Source organism: Liolophura sinensis, chromosome 6 (genome assembly GCF_032854445.1).
Source record: "Liolophura sinensis isolate JHLJ2023 chromosome 6, CUHK_Ljap_v2, whole genome shotgun sequence".
In the NCBI taxonomy this organism is placed as follows: domain Eukaryota; kingdom Metazoa; phylum Mollusca; class Polyplacophora; order Chitonida; family Chitonidae; genus Liolophura; species Liolophura sinensis.
In genome coordinates, this window is record NC_088300.1 from 44,025,629 (window position 1) to 44,045,973 (window position 20,345).

Consider the following 20,345-nt stretch of genomic DNA (forward strand, 5'->3'; position numbering starts at 1 on the left):
CAATTGAAGTCTGAAGTGAATACTATCAGAGGTTGGAAACTCTGACGTCACAGGAACTTTACCCCACTCTAATCACGAGCACAGAACGTTGGAATAACTCTTTTTACGTATGAGCAACACATTACTGAAATAATGTTCCCAAAAATTCCTTCTTCTGGTGAACATCAGGAGAAAAACGTGATGTGACGTCAGAGTTCCTAGATACCGTCAGTATGGCTCATAAAGCCCACCATAGTATTCAAATATTTGGATGCCTTTCAACACTCTTAAAAAATCTAAAAAAAAAACCAAAAAAAAAAAAAAACACAAATGAAATCATTTTTACACATACTTTTCAGTTGTTTATATGCTCGGCTTCCTCCCACCTAAATGCCGGCCTCCTTCGTATAAGTGAAATATTCTTGAGCACGGCATAAAACATCAGTCAAACAAACAAACAAATATTTGGGAAAACGTATGTTTCAGCACGAGAAGTAGTATTTTATTGCCTTTATTTGCTATTAAAATGCACTCTTTCAGGGAAATTTTAGTGCAAATACAATATTAAGTCAGATAAGGTAGGGCAAATATCGATGAGCAAGAGGTAGTAATTAATTAATTACGTCACAGATCATTTTCTCCTGATAACACGAAAGACCAAATATGTATAGAACTCCCTTTTACCTTTCTATGAACTACTTCATGTATGCTACAAATGTTACTACAAATTTTAACCACTTATATTACATACCAGAACTCATTTTGACTTCCTGAACAATTGTCAACATTTAGGTCAATGTTGACATAATAATTTATCATAATATGATACAGAATGTATTTACATTTCAATATTTTTCAAATTCATATTCAGTAACTGATTAATCACACTATGTGGGAATACATAAACAATAATTAATTTACACCTTAAATATTCACAGAGCTAAGCACAAGCTGACTGTACCTTGCCTTACCACTTGCACCTTCAGCAAATCCATAACACAGTCTTTTACACAACATCCAACAGGGTACTAAGGTATAGAAATGCACACACTCACTGCACTGTTGAAGGTACCAGTAGTACTTAATATCAAAGTACTCTGGATACAGATTATGAAGATAAAACAAACCTCTGTGAGTATTTTACACCTATATATGTTAGCTAGACCTATCAACAACAACTGAGTTATTTACAATATCATATGCCAAGTAATCAGATAGCTAAAACTGAGCTCAAACTGCCTGCAGTTTTCACAAAATTACCAGGAAATGTAAATTCCTATCAGGTATATGTATGCCTACCAGGTGAGTTTGTATACGACATATACGAAATAAAACGTATGTGACAAACAGTGAGATAAAACGAGAAAAAAGGATAAATAGTAAAATATATACATCTATGTAGATGAGACACATCTCCTGTCTGTTCATTCAAGACAAAGTCTAAATTTCAGCAGGCATACATCAATGCTGAAATTATTCACACATGTAGCTCAATTGTTTATTCCCCTGATAATGCGACACAACATTCACACACTCTCATACCTATACATACAAAAGTGGTTGAGTGAGTGAGTGAGTGCTTGGGGTTTAACGTCGTACTCAACAATTTTTCAGTCATATGACGATGAAGGAATCATTAGGGTGCATGCACGTGTAATGTGCCTCCTTGTTGCAGGACGGATTTCCACCGCTCTTTTATTTAGTGCTGCATCACTGAGACGACTTACCGAAGGCAAGTAAGCAGCCCCGCCCGAGCCATTATACTGATACGGGTCAACCAGTCGTTGCACTATCCCCTTCATGCTGAACGCCAAGCGAGGAAGTTACAACTTCCTCTTTTAAAGTCTTAGGTGTGACTCGACCAAGGATTGATCCTGGATCTACCGGTCCCGAAGCGGACGTTCTACCAACTGTGCTATCCGGGCCGGTCTAAAAGTGGTTGAAGATGGTGTTAAGTTGATGACTTGAGGTCAAGATGGCAAAGAGTAATGGAACTGGTTAGCAAATTTGTCTCGGTGTCTCTTGTGGTCAAAGTTGTCCAGTGCTGTAGCAACCCGCTTTAATGCCCTCCTGAAAATATCCACGCACGAGAGTGTTACAAATAGTTCAATAACGTATAGCTCTAATTAACTATTCCATAAATTCCACCTGATTACAAACACACATACAGATATTTCCATTTAAATAATTAACTCAGCCACAGGTAATAACCACATGACGGTTAAATTGAAAAAAAGGTTGGTAAATTTTTCGAATACATGAAGTGGCTGTGAAGTGAATAAAAAAAGAGGACTGACAGAACAGCTTACTTGTTGAAGACCTTTTTCTCCAAGCGGTTGCGCACAGTGTTCTGTGCAGCCTTGATGTTTGTCAAGTTTGACCTTTTCCCCTTCCCTTTCCCTTTTCCCTTTCCCTTCCCTGAGCCTAGATCCAGACCAGTGGCAGCCTCAATGTCACGCTGAAGCTCCAAGTCTTCAGAGATGGGCATTTTCCCTGAAAAACAAAATATGTGAGTGCAATGTTTACATATTTGACATAAAAATCCATGTACTTGACATATGACTAACAATTGAACAAAATATTTAGGAAGCAGCTTGGTAAGTACTTCACAAAGGCAAAGTGTGAAAGTATACATGCAATATTTTGATTTAGATAAATGCAATATTTTGATTTAGATGTATGTATTCTGTCCCGACATGAAATGATGTAGATTTGGAATGTTCCAACGACAGCTTGAACAATTCTTTTTCCCGGAGAAAGAAAGGAAAACAGTGTAGCCATCACTTCAGCTTTTGTCTAGAATGTCCTATGATACTAACATCACCTATTAACCTGGCTATAGGTACCCAGGCCACAGAGGTCCAGGCTATGAGGTGTGGCCAGTGTGAACTGACTTACCTTTCCCTTTGGCAGCCTGCTCTCGCTGAGCCAAATTAATTTCCTCTTGTAGATCAGCAGGAATTCCCAGCTCATCCCGGGCAATGATTTTACCATGGAACGGACACTGCAAATAAAAACACAACCGTCATGTAGACATATAGTGCCAAGTCTTGATCATGAAATGACATCCATCTTCCTAAACAACTCATCTCACTGGAGTTTGCCAGCCCTCTATAAAGGGAAGAAAATCCTGTATCTCATGTAAGAACATTGCCTTCTACCTAGCTGAATAGCCATTATCAATTCTGATCATCCATGATCACTTGTATAGATGGAATCACTGGTATTGTTTTTCAAATATAAGAGGGAACTGTAGATTCATGAGTTTGTATTTGCAAACTCTTGCTGGTGAATTCCAATGGAAACAAAACTGGACTGTCCACGCATGAGCCTTAACATACTATATTTGACCTAAAAATTGGCCAAATAGTGCAATTTTAGAGGCAAACAGTCCTAAAATAATACTTTAGGGGCTGAAACTTAGTTTTTACACATATAACATCATCCTACCTTAAAAACACTCAGGATCAGCAGAACTGTCAGAAATGGATGAAATTTTAGTGGCAGTTGAAACATAATTTTACACACAGCACAACCTCCTTTCATATCACACTTTTGTGAATGAACTTCCATCAGATTTATTTCTCATGGACACCAAATTGTCTTACCTTCACTCTGTCCATGCGTTCACACAGCCTCCCGTTAGGTAACGGAGCTCGACACTTCCATTTGACAGGGATAAACTGACCAGTAAACTCCATTGTTCTGCTCTTCAAGGCAGCTAAACTACCCTGAAATTCAAGAATTATAATCTCAAAAGATTTTATTAGTTACATGGTGACTCAAATAGCAAATACATGCTATAACGAATAAAACAAATTTATCCTGCAAAGACCCATCAAGTAGGTGCAGAAGACCGACCGCTTCAGCGATGTGGCCATTGTACATGTATTTACAACCAAAGGGAGATAACCTACTCAGCACACACATTTGATGTCTGCTGGATTCAAGGATATATCTGTATCCCACTTGACTGCTGTTGTCCAATGAAAAACGTAGTATTTTGTCTGATGCGGGATAGTCTCTCATATCCCTCACTTCATTCAGCATGCATGTACACCATATAACTGGATTATAGACCTAAAGCCTTATTCTTCAACACAATTTATTTATTTGACTGTGGGTTATTGTTATATTCCAGGATCTTTCTAATAATAGGATACAGTATCTTAGTCACCTGACTTTAAGCTCCAGTAACAGTAGCTGGATTCCGGTGTGTAGCTAATACACTTAGACTTAAGCGACGCATTACCCAATTTACCCAGCAAGGGCCTCCCACTGCATTAACTTTACTGTAAAATAATACTTATAGTGTATATTATCTTGTGGCTTACTGAGGTCAGCCTTTCATCATTGTCAACAGGCGTCCACCATCGATGAAGAGACATATTCCTGAAAAAAATCAACAATAAATATGACAATTTTTGTCCTGTTTTATTAAAAAGGGAGACATGGGGACCAGAAGTACATGGGGATTATCAAGACAATTGTCTGTAGCTAAAATAAGTCTAAAGTCTACATCATTAGTGCATAAATTCCAAGTTTTCTAAAATCTTCATTACACCATTCCCACACAAAAGAAGACTTACTTGAGAACAAGTGGACCCTCAGCATTTGGATTTTCCCAGCTTTCCAGATCAAATCCAAAAGGTAAAACTGGTGCTTTCTCCATTAACTTGCCCTTTCTAGCCACATCACCAGATTTATCTCCCCTTGAACCCTCTTTTGAGTTTGAGTCCGATTTCACCATTCTGAAAACAACATACATCTGTTTAAAAGAGTGGCTTTTACATGAAACCCTTGCACTTATCACTTGTTAATGATGAAATAACTTAAAGTACAAGCTGACAAAAACAAAAATGGATAAAAGTTGTACTATAAAGATAAAGCAATTCCTTTTGACCCCAAGTTCTGTGCACCCATTCTCAATGGTAATCTTCATTCTTCACTTTCTCATATGACAGAAGACTTAAACAGATTCTTCTATTATGGGAGTTCCGCTTGGTGGTGCTCGCGCATGTAACAGAAGTTGGGGGAGTAGCATAGTGGTCCACAGGCCTAGCATACATGAAAGTTGGTCAAAGCCAGATATTAGTTCATTTAGATCACACACTAAGCACTAATCATTATTAAATCTACGTGCTATTCGTCCAACTTTCTGCGTGCGCACAAGCGACACCAAGCAAATTCCCACCAAGAGGAGCCTGCTTGGGCCCTATAAATTCCCAATGAGTTGTCGAAATACCCTGTTTCACAGTTTACCTGCCAAGAGCTTCCCTGGCAACACTCTGGTGCATCTTGGCGATGTTAGCAGCAAATGTTGTGGGATCCTTGATGTCTTCTTTAGAGTGGGTGATGTGCTTAATGTTCCAGTCCCTAGGAGTTTGCTTCAGCATAGAGGGATTACTGGAGGTGGAGGGCAGGGGGTCCAGTCCTGTGGGGAGATACACAGACAAGAGAATGGAGTTATTCATGTAACATTTAAAAATGCCAGACTAAAAAAGGAAAATAGTATCTTTGCTATATTACGCTTTGGATAGAGTAATTTGAGAAGTTTTTGTTAGTTTGCTTTCTGCGGGTCTGATGACACTTGCAGTATAATTCCAGGCATATCAGGAGGGCACCCTTTTATGTTGCAGGAAAGAAGTTTCACCAGAACTGACACCAAACATGACACCATACAGTATACAGATACAGGGTGGGCTAGTATGTTTTCATGTTATGGCTCATGTTATAAGAGCCGAAGAAAAGCTTTTGGGATTTTTTTTTTTCTTTCTTATTTTATCAGTACACACAATGTCAATGCTGACTGAAAATTACCACACACAGTATTTACAAGCTTTAGATCACTTCATATCTCAGAATTTATGGCTTTAGGTCTTGCCACACGTGTGTGCACACTGTAAATCTCCAACCTTTTCAACCTCTAACACACCTCTTTCAGTGGAATTTATGCACACAATTATTATGAATACCACGCTAAAAATGGTTCACTTGAGTCACTAATTATTTCTCCACACTCCACAGTTCTCTAAGAATGTTTCAAAACACGGATCGGAGAAACCGCTGAAAAGATCGAAGAATTAGGTTGTATATACTGACCGTACTCTTTCCTGAGGTGAGGGGGGATAACTGGCTCAAAACCCTCCTTGTCCAGGACCTCCTCCATGTCCTCCTCATCTGCAAACACATATACATTCCCCTTACAACATTTATCAACCCAATGACTGATTTATTCAAAGTTGTTTAAGAATATTTTCATCTGCATGGTGACAGTAAGTTTTATGAGTGGAGAAATGCTTTTGGGTGGTAGCTTAAACCACTAACCTCTGGCAACTTAATGGTAAACTTTCCCACATGTACTAAACAGACTTGCAGGAGTTCCATACTGGTGGAAGACAGGTGGTCTTAAATGTATGACTGCACACATGGCCCTATGAGAGCTATCAAACCCCTATTTTCACAAATCCCCATACAAACATGAAAGTGAACAAAAGACAGATCAATCCTTTCAGGAGGCTGGCATCAGGTATAGCCATCATCATCCAATGTGTACCCCCTTTCTCTCTGATTTCTAATTGATGTAACCATGGACATACAAACAGTTTTAATATACCTCCATGCTGACATTATAGTGACTTGGGTGCACATGTACCCTGACTTTACCTGAATCTGCGGGGCCAGTCATGTGATCAAAACTCTGAATGCCGAGAGCTTGCTTCACAGTGAGGTCGGAAAACTTGAGTTTGGCCGACTCTAACTGCATTTTCAGATCTATAGTACCTTTGAGTTCATCTTCTGGGACTCCAGCCTTAGACATCACCTACAGTGTACAAGAGTTCGTTCAAACCATGTTTAATAAGTGCATATTGTCTTGTACTTTAAAGGACAAACCTCCAAACTTAAGGCTACTGACAAGGCAATAAGAAATAATGGTCATTCCAGACCATATGGCAAAATGCATAACGTACAATAAAACCTGAGCATACAAGTGAACCAATACACGTGTGTCTAATTTGAGTGACTAAAAATGCTTACAGTTTTAATTATAAAGAGAAAATTGTGGTGTCATCACTGCAGAACACCCACAAATACACAAGGCCTGGTGGTTACAAATCTATATGAAGATTTAAGCACTGTATTTACTGCACACTAAGTTTCCATCTGTTGTGTATTAGGATGAAACTGGCATTTGAGCAAAAACTCAATTAGCACAAGTCAATCAAATCTTTGCTATTTATATTTTGGTACAGCCTAAATAATTACATTCCACAAAATATCAACCTCGTCTATGCAGGTGTTACCTTTAAAAATATATGTATCTGCAACTGTAATAGGCTGATAATTTTATCACTTGGTAACTCTTCTTTCGCACAGTAATATACTGTCTGGAAAACTACCATGTTTGGTTTAGAGGCATGTGTAGTATATGTTGTGGTGTCGAGGTCACTATCACGGTCAACCTGTGGCTCTACTTTAATAACTGTTCCACTGTGATTTTGACTGGCACAGTGCTTTTTTATTATGGAAAGCTGAACATCTGTGGACCTTTCAGCTAAGATCTCTAACCATGGGTACGATTTCCTCCAGCTCTCCTTAGTCCCCTGCATGACTTTAACATCTCCTGTCAACGCCTACCAGTTTGACGTGAAGCTGTGTTGACAGATGTGTTGATAGTGCCATTCAAAATGTCCTTTTTTATAGCCTCTCAGCTGCTCTCTCTTTGACTAATCAATGTGATAATTTTGCACTCCCGGACCGGCTGACAGATCGCTGCCTACACTGATAGTGACAACCTTGCACTGAAAACAGACCAGCAATAAAGCCTACCTGGTCCGTGCAAGGAAAATGATACTCGGAAACATGGGACGTGGGGTTAAACTGCACCGTAAACAGCTGATTGTAACTTAACAAAAAGTCTACAAAATCTGTCCATACAAGGGCAGTTTCAAATTTAACTCTAAAGTTTGAGATATTTACTTCAATGCTTAAAACGATCACCGCTGAAATCTCCATACATGCGAGAGTTTGTTACCTGCATGGTAACAATAAGGTAGAAAATGAAACTCACTTTTTATTTTAAAAGCATACTGACCAATTTTTTAAGCATATGTATGCCTGTATGCACCTTGTCTGGAGCAGTGCCCCATACCACTGAAGACGTACAAAGCACGAATCTAGCAGCTTTCAGTTAGCATTTATTTATTTATTTAATTGCTGCTTAACCCTACACTAAAGAATTTTTCACTTATGCGATGATATTCAGCTATGCACACCATGTGAGTGGAAGACAAGTGGTCAACGAACGTCAGACTACGAAAAAGGCAGCATCACCATTATCAATCGCTTATTGTTACCAAGGCCTGCAAATCCCTACATTAAAACATTAAATGAATAAATATTCTGGTAGGTTACTATTATAATTATCTCTCGTGAGATGTCTCAATGCCTAACTAAACAAAGTAAATGTCCAAAGCCCTAGGAGGTGGCAAGGAAAGACATACATTTCACTCCTCCTAATAACGTAAGTGAACCACACATGTGACATGCTGTTAAAGAGCTCACCGTTAGACACTTGACAACAGTAGGCAGGTACTTTGTGGTGATTAGCCGATTCTGATCCCGCAGATTGTTGAGAATGTCTGTGTTATCTTCATCTTCATTCAGAGTTATCCCATTCGAGTTTAAATTAATACTGATATTATAGCTGCGAGTTCCCAATCCACTCTCACGTATGACATCTGTTGACCCAGCCTCTTGACCCTCCTGGACCTCCTCCTCTAGAGCCTCAATGTTCTCGCTAGCATCAGGCTCAGTTACTGCACTAGACAGTTCACAGGCACTTGGTGATGACTGTAACTCACTTTCAAATTTTAGTTTGAGATCTTCTGAACATGTTGATGGTGTTAAAATCGATGTTGTAGTTGTGTTCACTCTTGTACCAGCATCGCCCAATTCTGCTGAGGTCATTGTCTTTGAATTTTCAGTATCAGTTTTCCTGGTCACATTACTGATCAAATCAATGTCTTTAGATGTATCTTCCCCTAGTTTAAACTCTTCCAGATGAGGTAACAAGAGTTTAAAGCAACTGTTGACTTCAGTTAAACTCTGATCCACTTCGTCTTTAATATCTAAAGGAAATAAAAAACATACAATGTAAAACTACTACAAGGGAAAACAGATAATGTTTATATTTAGAGAAAGTAAAACATAATTTACTAAAATAATTCAATTATTATAACAGAACTGAAGGTTTTTATCTTTATCAAAAGCAAAAAATATTATGCTTTCACTACAAAGAATCATTCCATGAAAGATGTACTTTACCATCAAGTTCTTTTCGAGCTTTGTCAAGTTTTGCATTGAGCATTATGCGTCTTCTCTCCTCTTGTTCATTGACTCTTCGTCGCTGGGCCACACTCCGAGCCTCGATGTTGTTGAAATCAATCTGTAAACATGTCACGAAAACTATGACTGAAACACTAGCATGCACCATGTAGGCAAATTGTTGATCAAAAACCAGCATAAACAGCATGATTAGTTTAAAGGAGAAGAAAACTTTAAAAAATGACACTATAGGCTGAAAAGAGCACATTTCTTTCTATCTGGTGGTGCCTGCTGCATAATTTTGCAATTTTTCCTCGCCATACACGTAAAGCCTGAATACGGCAAAGCTGGCATAAATCACTGAGTCCATCGCATCCTCCATCTTTAACACCCTGTAATTTATGCTGGGGGAGTGTTGCCTCTCAGCCAATGAGAGTGTTTAAAACTGCCGGCATGTAAACTCGGAACCTACACCCACCATTCCGGTTTCCGATCGTCAAGCGGAGAACTAACTGTACTGTTTGCTACCTTCTGGGAAGAAGAGTTCTACCGGAAATGTACAAACTGCACTTTCCGATGACAATTCTCTTCCTAAAACAGAAGACTTCAGGACTAGTTCTTAGGCAAAATGGAGTCACCCACAGCAGATTTTGCTGCTGACTTCATTTATAATTTATCACCTCGAGGTACATATTAGAATTTTTTTTTATGGCATGTACCTGCAAGGAAATGCATATTCTTTTTAATGGTATGTGACTGATATTTAAATTTTCTTCTCCTTTAAAGGTTTTCAAGAAAACTATTATAGGTACCTGTGTTTCCAACTACAGTACAGCCGGATCCTAACCTTAAATCCTCCACCCATAATGGCCAGGTGGTTGACGTATCTTATGTGGGCCCTGTGCTGACAAATGGGCTGACCGTGAACAGATCAGCTGTCATCCAGCCATCATACGCAGATGATGGTCGGATCATGGTCTGATCATAGCGCCACGATTGGTGTATGATTTGCCGATGCGCCAGAAAACGGCACCTTACAGTGAGAATTATCTGATTACTATATGCTCATCATACTCGGATCATCCACGCATGATCCACACATGATTGTACTGCAGCTAGTTCTAGCTTAAGCTTGTACTAGCTTATTACATGCTTGCATAACTGTAACAACCTTTTCTGGTATGGAAATGTTGCAACTAGGATTTCCCCGGAAAGTTGTCCTACGGGATAATTTGAGATGGGGCAAAAATACTAAGGTCACCAAGTGAAAAGTATGTTTAACATGAATTAAGTCTCTTTAACTAACAGCTAAAGTCGAGCAAGAGGGGCACATAGGGATTACATTACACAGAGTCTTCCCAGTGTTTCTATATGCACTTATAAATTCCTTCCTTCTGGTGAATAGCAAGAAAAAAAAGACGATGTAACATCAGAGTTCCTAGATACTGTTAGTATGGCTCACAAAGCCCAGCACAGTGTTCAAATATTTGAATACCTTTCAACACTCTTTAAAAAAAATCTGAAAATATAAATGAAAATATTTTTACGCATAGTTTTCATTTGTCTGTATGATGAACCTTACTTCATATTTTAGCTTTTTTTTTACTTTAAGCTTATCAGTGGCAATGGGTTTAATACAACACATATTTGCTAGATAAATCTGGAAGTATTATAGCAATATGGAAGACTATGAGTACATTTTTGCAGTTCTTGAGAAAGTTATATCCCAGGTTAAGTTTCTTGTAGGCCTCTCCATATTTGTTCTTCCACTGCTGAATGGATTCTAGAGCTTTGGTGACCAGGATTCTGGCAGTAGCGTCTGGAGGAGGAAGTGGGCAGTCAGAACTGATACCTGTTGATAAAGATGTTATTCCACTTTAAAGACTAGACATCACCTTGCAGATCTGCTTCAACAAAATAAAACAATAACCACATAATTACACCAGAACACCAATAAATCTAACTGCCATTGTATGACTGATTATTTATCAAATATGGTGCAGAACAACAATAAGAGAAATAGAACAAAATAAACACAATAGATAATGCATTACATTCACTTTATCTGAAGCGTTTAAATGAGTGTAAGATGAAGATGAGAAAAGATAGCGTATTACTACAGACCTTGAAATCTTGACAATGTGAACCTAATTCAGGCAATGAAACATGTGAGTACATGATGACACAGCTTCCTTACGATGACAGCAGTAACTTTTATCACATAGCTACAAAACTTGGTCCAGAAGGTTCTTCCACTTACGTAAACATTAAAGTAAATAGTGATCAGAATATAAAGAGTTATCATCACACCTACTCAAGTATCTGTCAACCCCCCACACCTAGGGGAAGAAAGAGGAACTGAATATACATCAGGTGACATTACCCAGTTAGTACAGGTGTTTTTTCACGTTATCACAGTTTTTCTGTTCCACTGAATTCGTTTGCAAGGTTGTTACCACTTTTAATACTGTAAACTCAGAGATGAGTGCTATTTAAAGATTTCAGTGGACATACTGAAAATGAAATCAGAACACTTACCAACAGCCAGCTCAAGGAAGGTTTGGAACTCCGAGACAACAAGTTCCCTGAACATGTGTGATCTGTTGAACAGTTCATCTATGATTTGGTAGGAGGAGAGCCTGATTTCTGCATGATCCTCGGCTAGTTGTGCCATCAGCAAACTATAGGCATGTGCCACGTAATCATCAGACTTTCTGTACAAAGACAACATAAATGGTTAGGGAAGAGCTTGTAATATGTGGCTTCAAAAATTTTCAGGTAAATACAATAACAGTATGAATGTGAATGATGCACTGATGTGCCTTTTGTTTTGTCTTCATCTCTTTTCTTTATAATAGAGAAGGAGCACCAATTAACAATATTCATTTATTTATTTGATTGAGTTTTATACAGTACTCAAGAATACTTCACTTATACAACGGCAACAAGCATTATGGTGACAGGAGACCAAGTTAAACCCATGAAAAACCCTCAACAATCTCCAGATTGCTGCCAGACCTTCCCACATATGACCAGAGAGGAAGCCTGTCTGTGTTCAAGAGTAAGATCAAACAAATAGGGATAATACCTTCTTACTTAATATGTGTAAACTACATCTTAAAGTAAATGTATGCGTACATATTATTAACATGTTGATGTAAACTTTGGGTCACAAATATTACAACTGACACATGACAAATCCCTACTAACTTGCATATTTTCTTGAACTGTTTCATCCGATCCTGGTCCAGTGTGGACTGACCAGATGTTGTCAGCTCTTCCACCAAATCAGACATCTTCTTACACACTTCATGATCTAGACACAACGGGATGTTCACTTCACCTGCCATCCTTAATGACTAACTGCAGGACATTTACTGGAAGAAAAATACAGGACATTTACTAATAACTCCCACACATTGCATGAAATTGATATTTACTGCTTGAAAATAGACATCAACTCTATCTCAGCTGAAGTCCTACAGTGACTAAAACAACCTCAGACTGACAATGTATTGCGGACGTATTGTGCAACATTATCAACAGATCAAGCAGCTCCACAGCCTCACGTCAAGTCATAGACAAAAGAGTACATCTTTACCAAGAAATCATATCAACTGAAAGCGGAACGGGATGAAAGAAACCACGACCCTGGTAGAACAGTTGTATTAAAAGCGCTAAAAACGTAAACTCAAAATAGTTTATACAAACAAACCGATGAACCTAACCACGGAAATTGGACATCTAATAATACCTGAGTGAAGAACGATAGCATGACAGTTATCCGTGCAGTTAGCCACTTAAAAATGTAATCAACACTAAATTAAAACTAGTATAAAATTAGAAAATGCTTATGTTTAATTTCTAACAAGATATAATTTACAATTACGCACACAATTTGGGATCAAAAACGTGAAAACATGACCATTGTGGGTTTACTCTTGTATCGCCAGTGACTGACAGTAGACTGAATTTCATTTAATGACATGGGGGTTTAATGTCCGGGCTGTGATATTAAACAGGGAAGCACACTCTACTGACTTGGATCTACTTTGTTCAATACGTAGATTAATCGTAAGTCATGATGAAGTCAAACGTATACTGAATTCTCCATACACATCTAGACGTTTATTAAGATTGAATATAGCAAAATTACTCCTATAGAATGCACTTTGGCGATTTTAATATTTCGACTTAAACGAGGAGTGCCCGGACTGAAAATCCAATACAATCGCCAATCGATATGTCAAGTAGGCCTAACCTGGACAAAAGACCAAAACTGTTATAATGGAAATTTAAAAAGCATCTCTCAGATCCTGATGTATTATTCACTTACTTAGTAAATGCAGTCTCGTATGAGGCATTTAATGTTCAGCAGACCTAGAATGAGACAACCATGAGGCTGGGAACAAGAGTAGGCCTATATATAATAGTTTCATGTACCGGTACTAGTAACAGTGACCGCGTAATCCATGCATTCAGAGGGATATTGTAAATTCTTATTGGTTATTTTAAATGTACTTAGAGCAATGTACAGTTACCCAGGCTATATAACAACGCACGATTATACTGACCGCAGAGATTCAGATTCGTGTGGCTCTGGATCCGCTTCTAGGTTTGCTGCTGTAATATATGTAAAGCTATAGTTGCAGCAAACAAATTCTACAAATGGTTTTGCAGTTATTACTTCTTTAAAAAAGAGACTAATATGCATACGGTGTTGTCTGAACAGAAAATAATGCGCCTGTATGTATACGTTTACAAGATTTACAAAATTTATGCTTACTTTCGTTTATAGTCTACTTTTACCTGGAAACCTCACAATTTTTCAGCATTTCGCCATGCAAGTCCAGTATTGCGAACTCCAAACCCAGGAGAATACTACTCAATGCATTATGCAGGCTTATGAAAGATTTCTGTTTGCTGTGGATTGAGTTTGTGATCGTAAAATGAACCATGTGTGGAAGTTCTTTAGCACAAAAATGTACGATGGGTCAAGGGAGACAACTCTCCGGCTCGTTAAATACATCTATGGTAAAATTTATTACCCTCTTGTATCCTTAAAGCGGTTACAGTCTACAGTTTCCTGTTGACATTTATTATATATCCAGTACAGTCATCTACCGGATTAAACCTGGTATATTTGAAGTGCATCAGGCTGTATATCATGTAAACTGTAAGTTGTACATGTCTCCTCGTCGCAAACACGATTTAGCAAAACTGAAACATAACAGAGGCACTTGTCAATTCTTCCGTCGTTCCTGCACTGGCGCTGGTACCGTATTGTTTAATAGGCGTGATTACATGTACCTCTCATCATATACAAGGCGTGTTTAGGTGTCGTACAAGTAACAGACGAGATAATTTTATTAACATTTAATCTTAAAGAAAAACAGACGAGCAAATCGCCTAAACAGTTATGACTATGGATGACGATTTCACTCAAAACTCAGACCTGGGATTAATGTAGACGTCTCTTAATCCCAGCTCAGACAAAGCCATTTGGTTGTGGCGTAGGCTATGTCTTTCTTTTGCATGTAGTTAGTCGGAATGGCTAGCTTTTGACTGACTAGAACTAGCTTTTGACATGATGACAAATTAAGTAAACACTGGAGCTAGTTGAAATAAATTTGAGGCCAGTCTATGCAGTAATTTTTTTTTAGAAATATATATATATATATACACAGCCAAACTAGTACAAAAACATGTAGTGTGTGTTATAAGTAAATGTACACAAGAAAACATTATAAATATCATGAAGATCGAAGTATGGTGTTGAAATTAGGGAGTGAATAACATCCACTTAGTTTCAGTGAAATCCAGCAGATGCAAAGATTTGGGCTTTGTTTCATTTTTAAGATTATGGGCATATACTCGTACTCTAATTGTTCAAATTTTTAAGAGATATTCGCAGTGTGGATGGCAAAAAATTATACTTTTGTCTCAGTTTTTGTAGGAAAGTAAAGATATGTTGTTCGTTAGAGGTAAATGTACTGACCATGTGAGAAAAGAGAAACTATGTATTAATTTTACATGTATATTGACTCAAAGGAGCAGACAAAATGTCACAAATGATTAGAAGATTACAGTACTGCTGGCTGCAATTTAAAATATCTGTAAGCCTACACGATAAAGTTTTTAAAAGAAGTTATCATGTACTACATGGAGTTATTGTGCCTGAGTCTTCATTCTGTGCACCTTGGTATTTGACAGATCAGGTGAGTGACCATCATGCCACACAGAAACTGGAACCAGGAGACAAAAAACAGACTTAATGAAAAAGTTGATGCTGCCGTGACTGACCTTGGCAGCCTGGCGCGCCAAGTTGTACGAGGGTCAAGGTCGAGTGAGGTCAGTACATGGGAATGCATGAGCAAGGTCACTAAAATAAGTACTGTTTACTGGTGAAAGTGGTTGGAAAACTGATAGAATATGGAAGGAACAACCGAGGATAAAAAACAAAAGAAAGGAAGGAAAATAGCTTTGTTTACACGTGTATATATAGGAGCAGTGTTTTAGTGCTTATACTAGCAATAGTTAGTGGGACTTTTCCTTCTGTTGAGTAGGTATGCTGCTATATTTTGGATGTGGAAATCAGAGTTCAAATCCCAGTGTGAACCATATAGCAAATTCTTCAGTGATTTTCTTTGTCTATGGAAGGATTAGTAGCATTTAGCAGTGACGTGCTTATCTTTTGTACATACATATCTGTAATTGCCATTTGTAGGAAGTGCTGAAAACTTTTACATGCTTTATGTGTGTTTCCATTGATGTCTGGAACAATTTGTCAATCAGAGTTACTTTTGTTTTTCAGCTTTTAGCTCAAGCTGCCAAAAACTTTGCATCACAAGAAAGTGCTGTTCAGAACTCCCTCCAGGTAACATATTTTGCATTCTTCAATTGATGGAGAAAACTGCTCTTTCTGCCTCCTTCCCCCAAATTCTATGATCACTTGTTCACAGCTGTTAATTGTTACTAAAACATCTTTTTGAATACTGAACTATTTATCAACTCATATGGTACTTCAACCTCAAAAAAATTAATGGATTTATGTGATTCTTAGTGATTGATTTTGACAGGCATTGAGGAAGATGGGCTTGATCACATCACACCTGCAGTTCCAGTAAGTTTTATTTTGATGACCGTTCAAGTGATCACTTTTTTTCCAGTTCATGGTGATTCCTACTGAACCCCAAAATTCTAGAAAGATAAGGACAAATTTTGTTGATACGCTTTCCAAGACTTGGCCTCACATTGCGTTATGTTTGAAATGGACTAATAAATGGTATGAAATAATATCCACGTAAAAATTTCTACTTAAACTGAATAGGCCTTGAGAGTGCTGGAAAACATAGATATTGGATCTTAGAAAGAATGTTGCTCAACTTACTTTCACCAGTAAACAGTACTTATTTTTGTGACCTTGTTCATACATTCCCATGAAAAATGAATTCATTCATGGATGGAAAAGGGCTTCATATTTAAAAAAGATTGATTCTAAAGCTAACATTATGCTATATACACACACACACACACATATATATATATATATATATATATATATATATATATACCCATTATGTAAAAGTTTATTAATTTGCTATTCATTTAACTGTTGTTTAACACAATACGTGTAATATTATGGAAGTATTTTCTCATCTGAACAAGTGTAAAGTTTGCAGGTAATTTTGACTGATTTTTTTTCTTTAACACCGGATTCAAGAATTTTTACCTTATGCAGTGAAGGTGTGGTTATGGCTGGAGGAAACTGAACTGTCTGGGCAGCCGATTTTAAACACTATCTCTGTCCCAGCTGTGTCCATGCAAAATGGGCTGTAACCAATTTGTCAGTGATAGTAGTGATGAAAATCAACAAAAAATAGTTTGATTTTCTCTGCAGAATTGTCTGGTTTTGTCCAATATCAAATCTTGACATTAGTATTTGAAATAAAAACTAAACTTAGTACTGATAAAAATGTTTGAAATGTGCACCCAAATAATCTTACCATGTTTTGTTCTTTTCTGTTATTCGTTTCAAAGAGAGGAAGCAATTGAAAGAAGGTAAGCCTGTTAAAAGTTCCAAAAGTATTTCATGATTCTTTGTGTATACAATACAACATATCTTTTTATTTCTCCAGTAAAGTTGGTTTGTACATTGTATAATCTTTCACTGAAAATAAGGTCATTATCAAGACATCATACCCTTGTATTGGCCCAAATAGCTCAGTAGGTAAAGCATCTGGTACATCCAGGGTCAATTCTGGGTCGGGTCACAGAGGAAGTTGTAATTTCCTCTCTTGGCATTCAGCATTATGGGAATTGTTCAATATTGCACACTGGTTGACCCATATTAGTATAATGGCTCGGGTGGTGCGGCTTGCTTGCCTTCGGTAAGTCGTCTCAGTGAAGCAGTACTAGATAAAAGAGTGGAAATCCGTCCTGCAACAAGGAGGCACATTACATGCACTCTAAGGACTCCTGGGTCGTCATATGAAAAATTAAGTACAACAAGCGCTTACTCACATCCTTGTTACAACTCAGTATACACTTAATTATTAGATATTTGTCTGCAGTGACTTTCTGGTTTTCTTTCAGTATGGATACCCTGGACAACATTCAAGATCAGCTGAAGACAATACTGCGATGAACAGTTTTCTCAGGGGAAATAACTCCTCTTCACACTGTTGACATGTTGCCATGGTGGAGACTACCGGTGGTGTATTTTGCACGTCAATGTATGGTACATTCCTGTGGACAGCCAGAGCTGACCAGTGGAGGTGTATAACTCCATGGCAGTTAAGCTGTGCGTGTGTGTTTATGTAAACATGACTAAGTGGGCGGGGTGCAAGTTCTGTTATGTGCTTAAGAAAAACACACAGTATGTCCATAGTTGTAGACAAGTCTGATATATCTGCTCACTGTGATTTAACATGTCGTTTTCCATCATCCCCATATGTGGTACTCCAACAGGCCTGTTCTGAATTACCTCCCTTGTTACATGTCAACAACTATGACGTAAAGCAAGATTAGTTTTTTAGGCCTAAAAGTACGAGAAGTGGGACCTCATCTATTAAAGATAAGTATGTTTATGTAATGTCATGACAGTGACAGGCTACAGAACATAAGAAAAGACAATATCAGGTGTTGAGAATCACAGGAATGTCCAGAGATATTACTAGGCCTGTTCTGAATTATCTCCCTTTTTACATGACGGCGACTATGACGTAACGTGAGATTAATGTTTGAGGCATGAAACTGCGAGAAGTGGGACCTGGCCTGTCAAAACATGCAATGTGTTGGTGATATCATGACAGTATCAAAGCTATTCTAGGCAACAGCATGTAACAACATATATTGTAAGACTAAGAGTCATAGAAATGTCAATGTATGTTTAATTGCAATGTATGTTTTTTCAACTTAAGTGTATATATTTTGACCAGAATTTTTAAATTATCTCCAGTTGTATTTAAAAAAAACATAATGTTTATCTAGGGCTCTCTGAATAAATTTACACAATTAAAATCTGTCTTAAAATTAGGTCTTCAACTAGCTTATGTCGCTTTAATTTGGAAATTTGGCAGTGTAAACATTTTCTCGGAGGTCCCACATCACCACAGTTTTCTCCTCCAAACACACCTTTTCAGCGGGAGAGTGACCTCAAGGGAGGTAATTCGGTGTGGCCCTGTTGAAGTTGATGTTTTTCTACCTTGGTAGAATATACACATTTAATGAAGTTTGCTGAAGCCGTCTGCTGTATAAATAAGGGCCAGGATATTTAAACTACCTCTGAATGGATTGAAAAAAAAAAACATAACATTTATCCAGGGCTTTCCGAATCACTTTGCAAAATTAAAATGTGTCTTAAAGGTAGGTCTTCAACTAGCTTATGATGCTATCACTTCAAAACTTGCCATTTGCCACTTTCTGAGGTCACACCTAACCACAACTTGCTCCTAGAAAAGCACCTTTTAAACAGGACAGTGACATCAAGGGAGGTTTGTGCGAGGCTTTGATCGGCAATAACTGTTCCGTAGTGGTTATTGGGCTGCTCAGGTGGTTGTGGTTGTAGGAAATCACTTGTCCTCCTCCAAGATCACACACAGATAGACCTTTCCACAGTCAATCAAGAACACCAAATTGGCCAATTATATGTTGCAGAGTTCAGAATTGTCTTAACACAAATCAGTTAATCAAATGCAACATATGCCAAGGCAGAAGCTGTATAATTAAGTGTGATATTTTCTTATTGTCATTATTGTCAGCTTGTGTATAGTGTATATGTAGTAGAAAACCCTTGTGCAACTACAGAGAATAATGTTGAATTCTGATCAATACTGATGTTCCTGTTTTGTCCATAAATGTCATAATATTTGCTTGCTTAATTTATGCCTGTGAAACTTCAACAAAGCTAGAAACAGGGAAGACAATATTTTCGCTTTATTTATAGGATGCAATCATATGATACCACATCAGCTCTGGACGTAGTTTACAAATTACTTGTGGTGTTATGACGTTAGTACATCTGATGTTGATAAAACATTTGACATTTATTCTTGCTTGCTCACTGTATAAATAGCTTATGCTGAGGGATTAAGATGTGGTAAACATAGACAAGGCTCACCTGTGAAAACAGTCCTGTTGTACATGTGTTCACATTGTTTTGATCTTCCACTGTTCAACATTTGTGTGATGTGATGGACATGCATTCATATATAAGGCTAGACTTCAGAGATACACATGTAATTGAGCATACATGTAGCAATGTGCCTTTATACACGTCATTGCATAGCTTGATTAAAGATGCTTATTTGGAAATTTATGGTTTTGTCTATTTGTAGTGCACTAATTTTTCCACCTTTTAACATGTTTGTATGGTGTTTATTTAAGCATATTTTGAGGGTCTCAGTAGACTAATAAAATTATACTTTTTGTCAAGCCCTGAAACTGGCCAACCCAACCAGTGTAGTTTTATCTTCAAAAGAAAAAGGTGTATAAATTGCACTGAAAGTTGCTCTTTAAGTTTCGTATGCCACAAAGTT

The 20,345-nt window shown here is 37.7% G+C and overlaps 2 protein-coding genes across 3 annotated transcripts; one reads left to right on the forward strand and one right to left on the reverse strand.

Annotated features, from left to right (window-relative positions):
* Nucleotides 1–383: 383 nt before the first annotated feature.
* LOC135467674 (UV-stimulated scaffold protein A-like) lies at nt 384–13,250 on the reverse strand. The gene is made up of 15 exons (XM_064745473.1): nt 13,200–13,250; nt 12,517–12,683; nt 11,845–12,020; nt 11,004–11,158; nt 9,307–9,427; nt 8,545–9,110; nt 6,646–6,802; nt 6,082–6,159; nt 5,242–5,413; nt 4,569–4,730; nt 4,314–4,371; nt 3,588–3,710; nt 2,878–2,983; nt 2,289–2,472; nt 384–2,049 (listed from the first exon to the last, which is right to left on the reverse strand). Exons 2-15 carry the CDS (start codon nt 12,654–12,656, stop codon nt 1,950–1,952), a joined length of 2,298 nt encoding a protein of 765 aa, XP_064601543.1. The 5' UTR covers nt 12,657–12,683; nt 13,200–13,250; the 3' UTR covers nt 384–1,949.
* Nucleotides 13,251–14,409: 1,159 nt separating this feature from the next.
* LOC135467935 (BLOC-1-related complex subunit 7-like) lies at nt 14,410–20,121 on the forward strand. 2 transcript variants are annotated; one of them, XM_064745871.1, is made up of 6 exons: nt 14,410–14,443; nt 15,520–15,657; nt 16,121–16,183; nt 16,386–16,429; nt 17,347–17,367; nt 17,902–20,121. In XM_064745871.1, exons 2-6 carry the CDS (start codon nt 15,538–15,540, stop codon nt 17,951–17,953), a joined length of 300 nt encoding a protein of 99 aa, XP_064601941.1. In that variant the 5' UTR covers nt 14,410–14,443; nt 15,520–15,537; the 3' UTR covers nt 17,954–20,121. The 2 variants fall into 2 exon arrangements, with proteins under 2 accessions (XP_064601941.1, XP_064601942.1); XM_064745872.1 differs by having other exon boundaries at nt 15,525–15,657.
* Nucleotides 20,122–20,345: the final 224 nt, after the last annotated feature.

Bases quoted from the DNA above. Each gene is read 5' to 3' on its own strand.
- LOC135467674 (XM_064745473.1), bottom strand. From the start codon at position 12,656: ATGGCAGGTGAAGTGAACATCCCGTTGTGTCTAGATCATGAAGTGTGT. The intron at 6,160-6,645 runs GTAAAGTCAGGG...ATGTGTTTGCAG, and splicing joins GACTGGCCCCGCAGATTCAG to ATGAGGAGGACATGGAGGAG. The intron at 2,473-2,877 runs GTAAGTCAGTTC...TTTGTTTTTCAG, and splicing joins GCAGGCTGCCAAAGGGAAAG to GGAAAATGCCCATCTCTGAA.
- LOC135467935 (XM_064745871.1), top strand. From the start codon at position 15,538: ATGCCACACAGAAACTGGAACCAGGAGACAAAAAACAGACTTAATGAA. The intron at 15,658-16,120 runs GTCAGTACATGG...TTTGTTTTTCAG, and splicing joins GAGGGTCAAGGTCGAGTGAG to CTTTTAGCTCAAGCTGCCAA. The intron at 16,430-17,346 runs GTAAGTTTTATT...TTCGTTTCAAAG, and splicing joins ACATCACACCTGCAGTTCCA to AGAGGAAGCAATTGAAAGAA.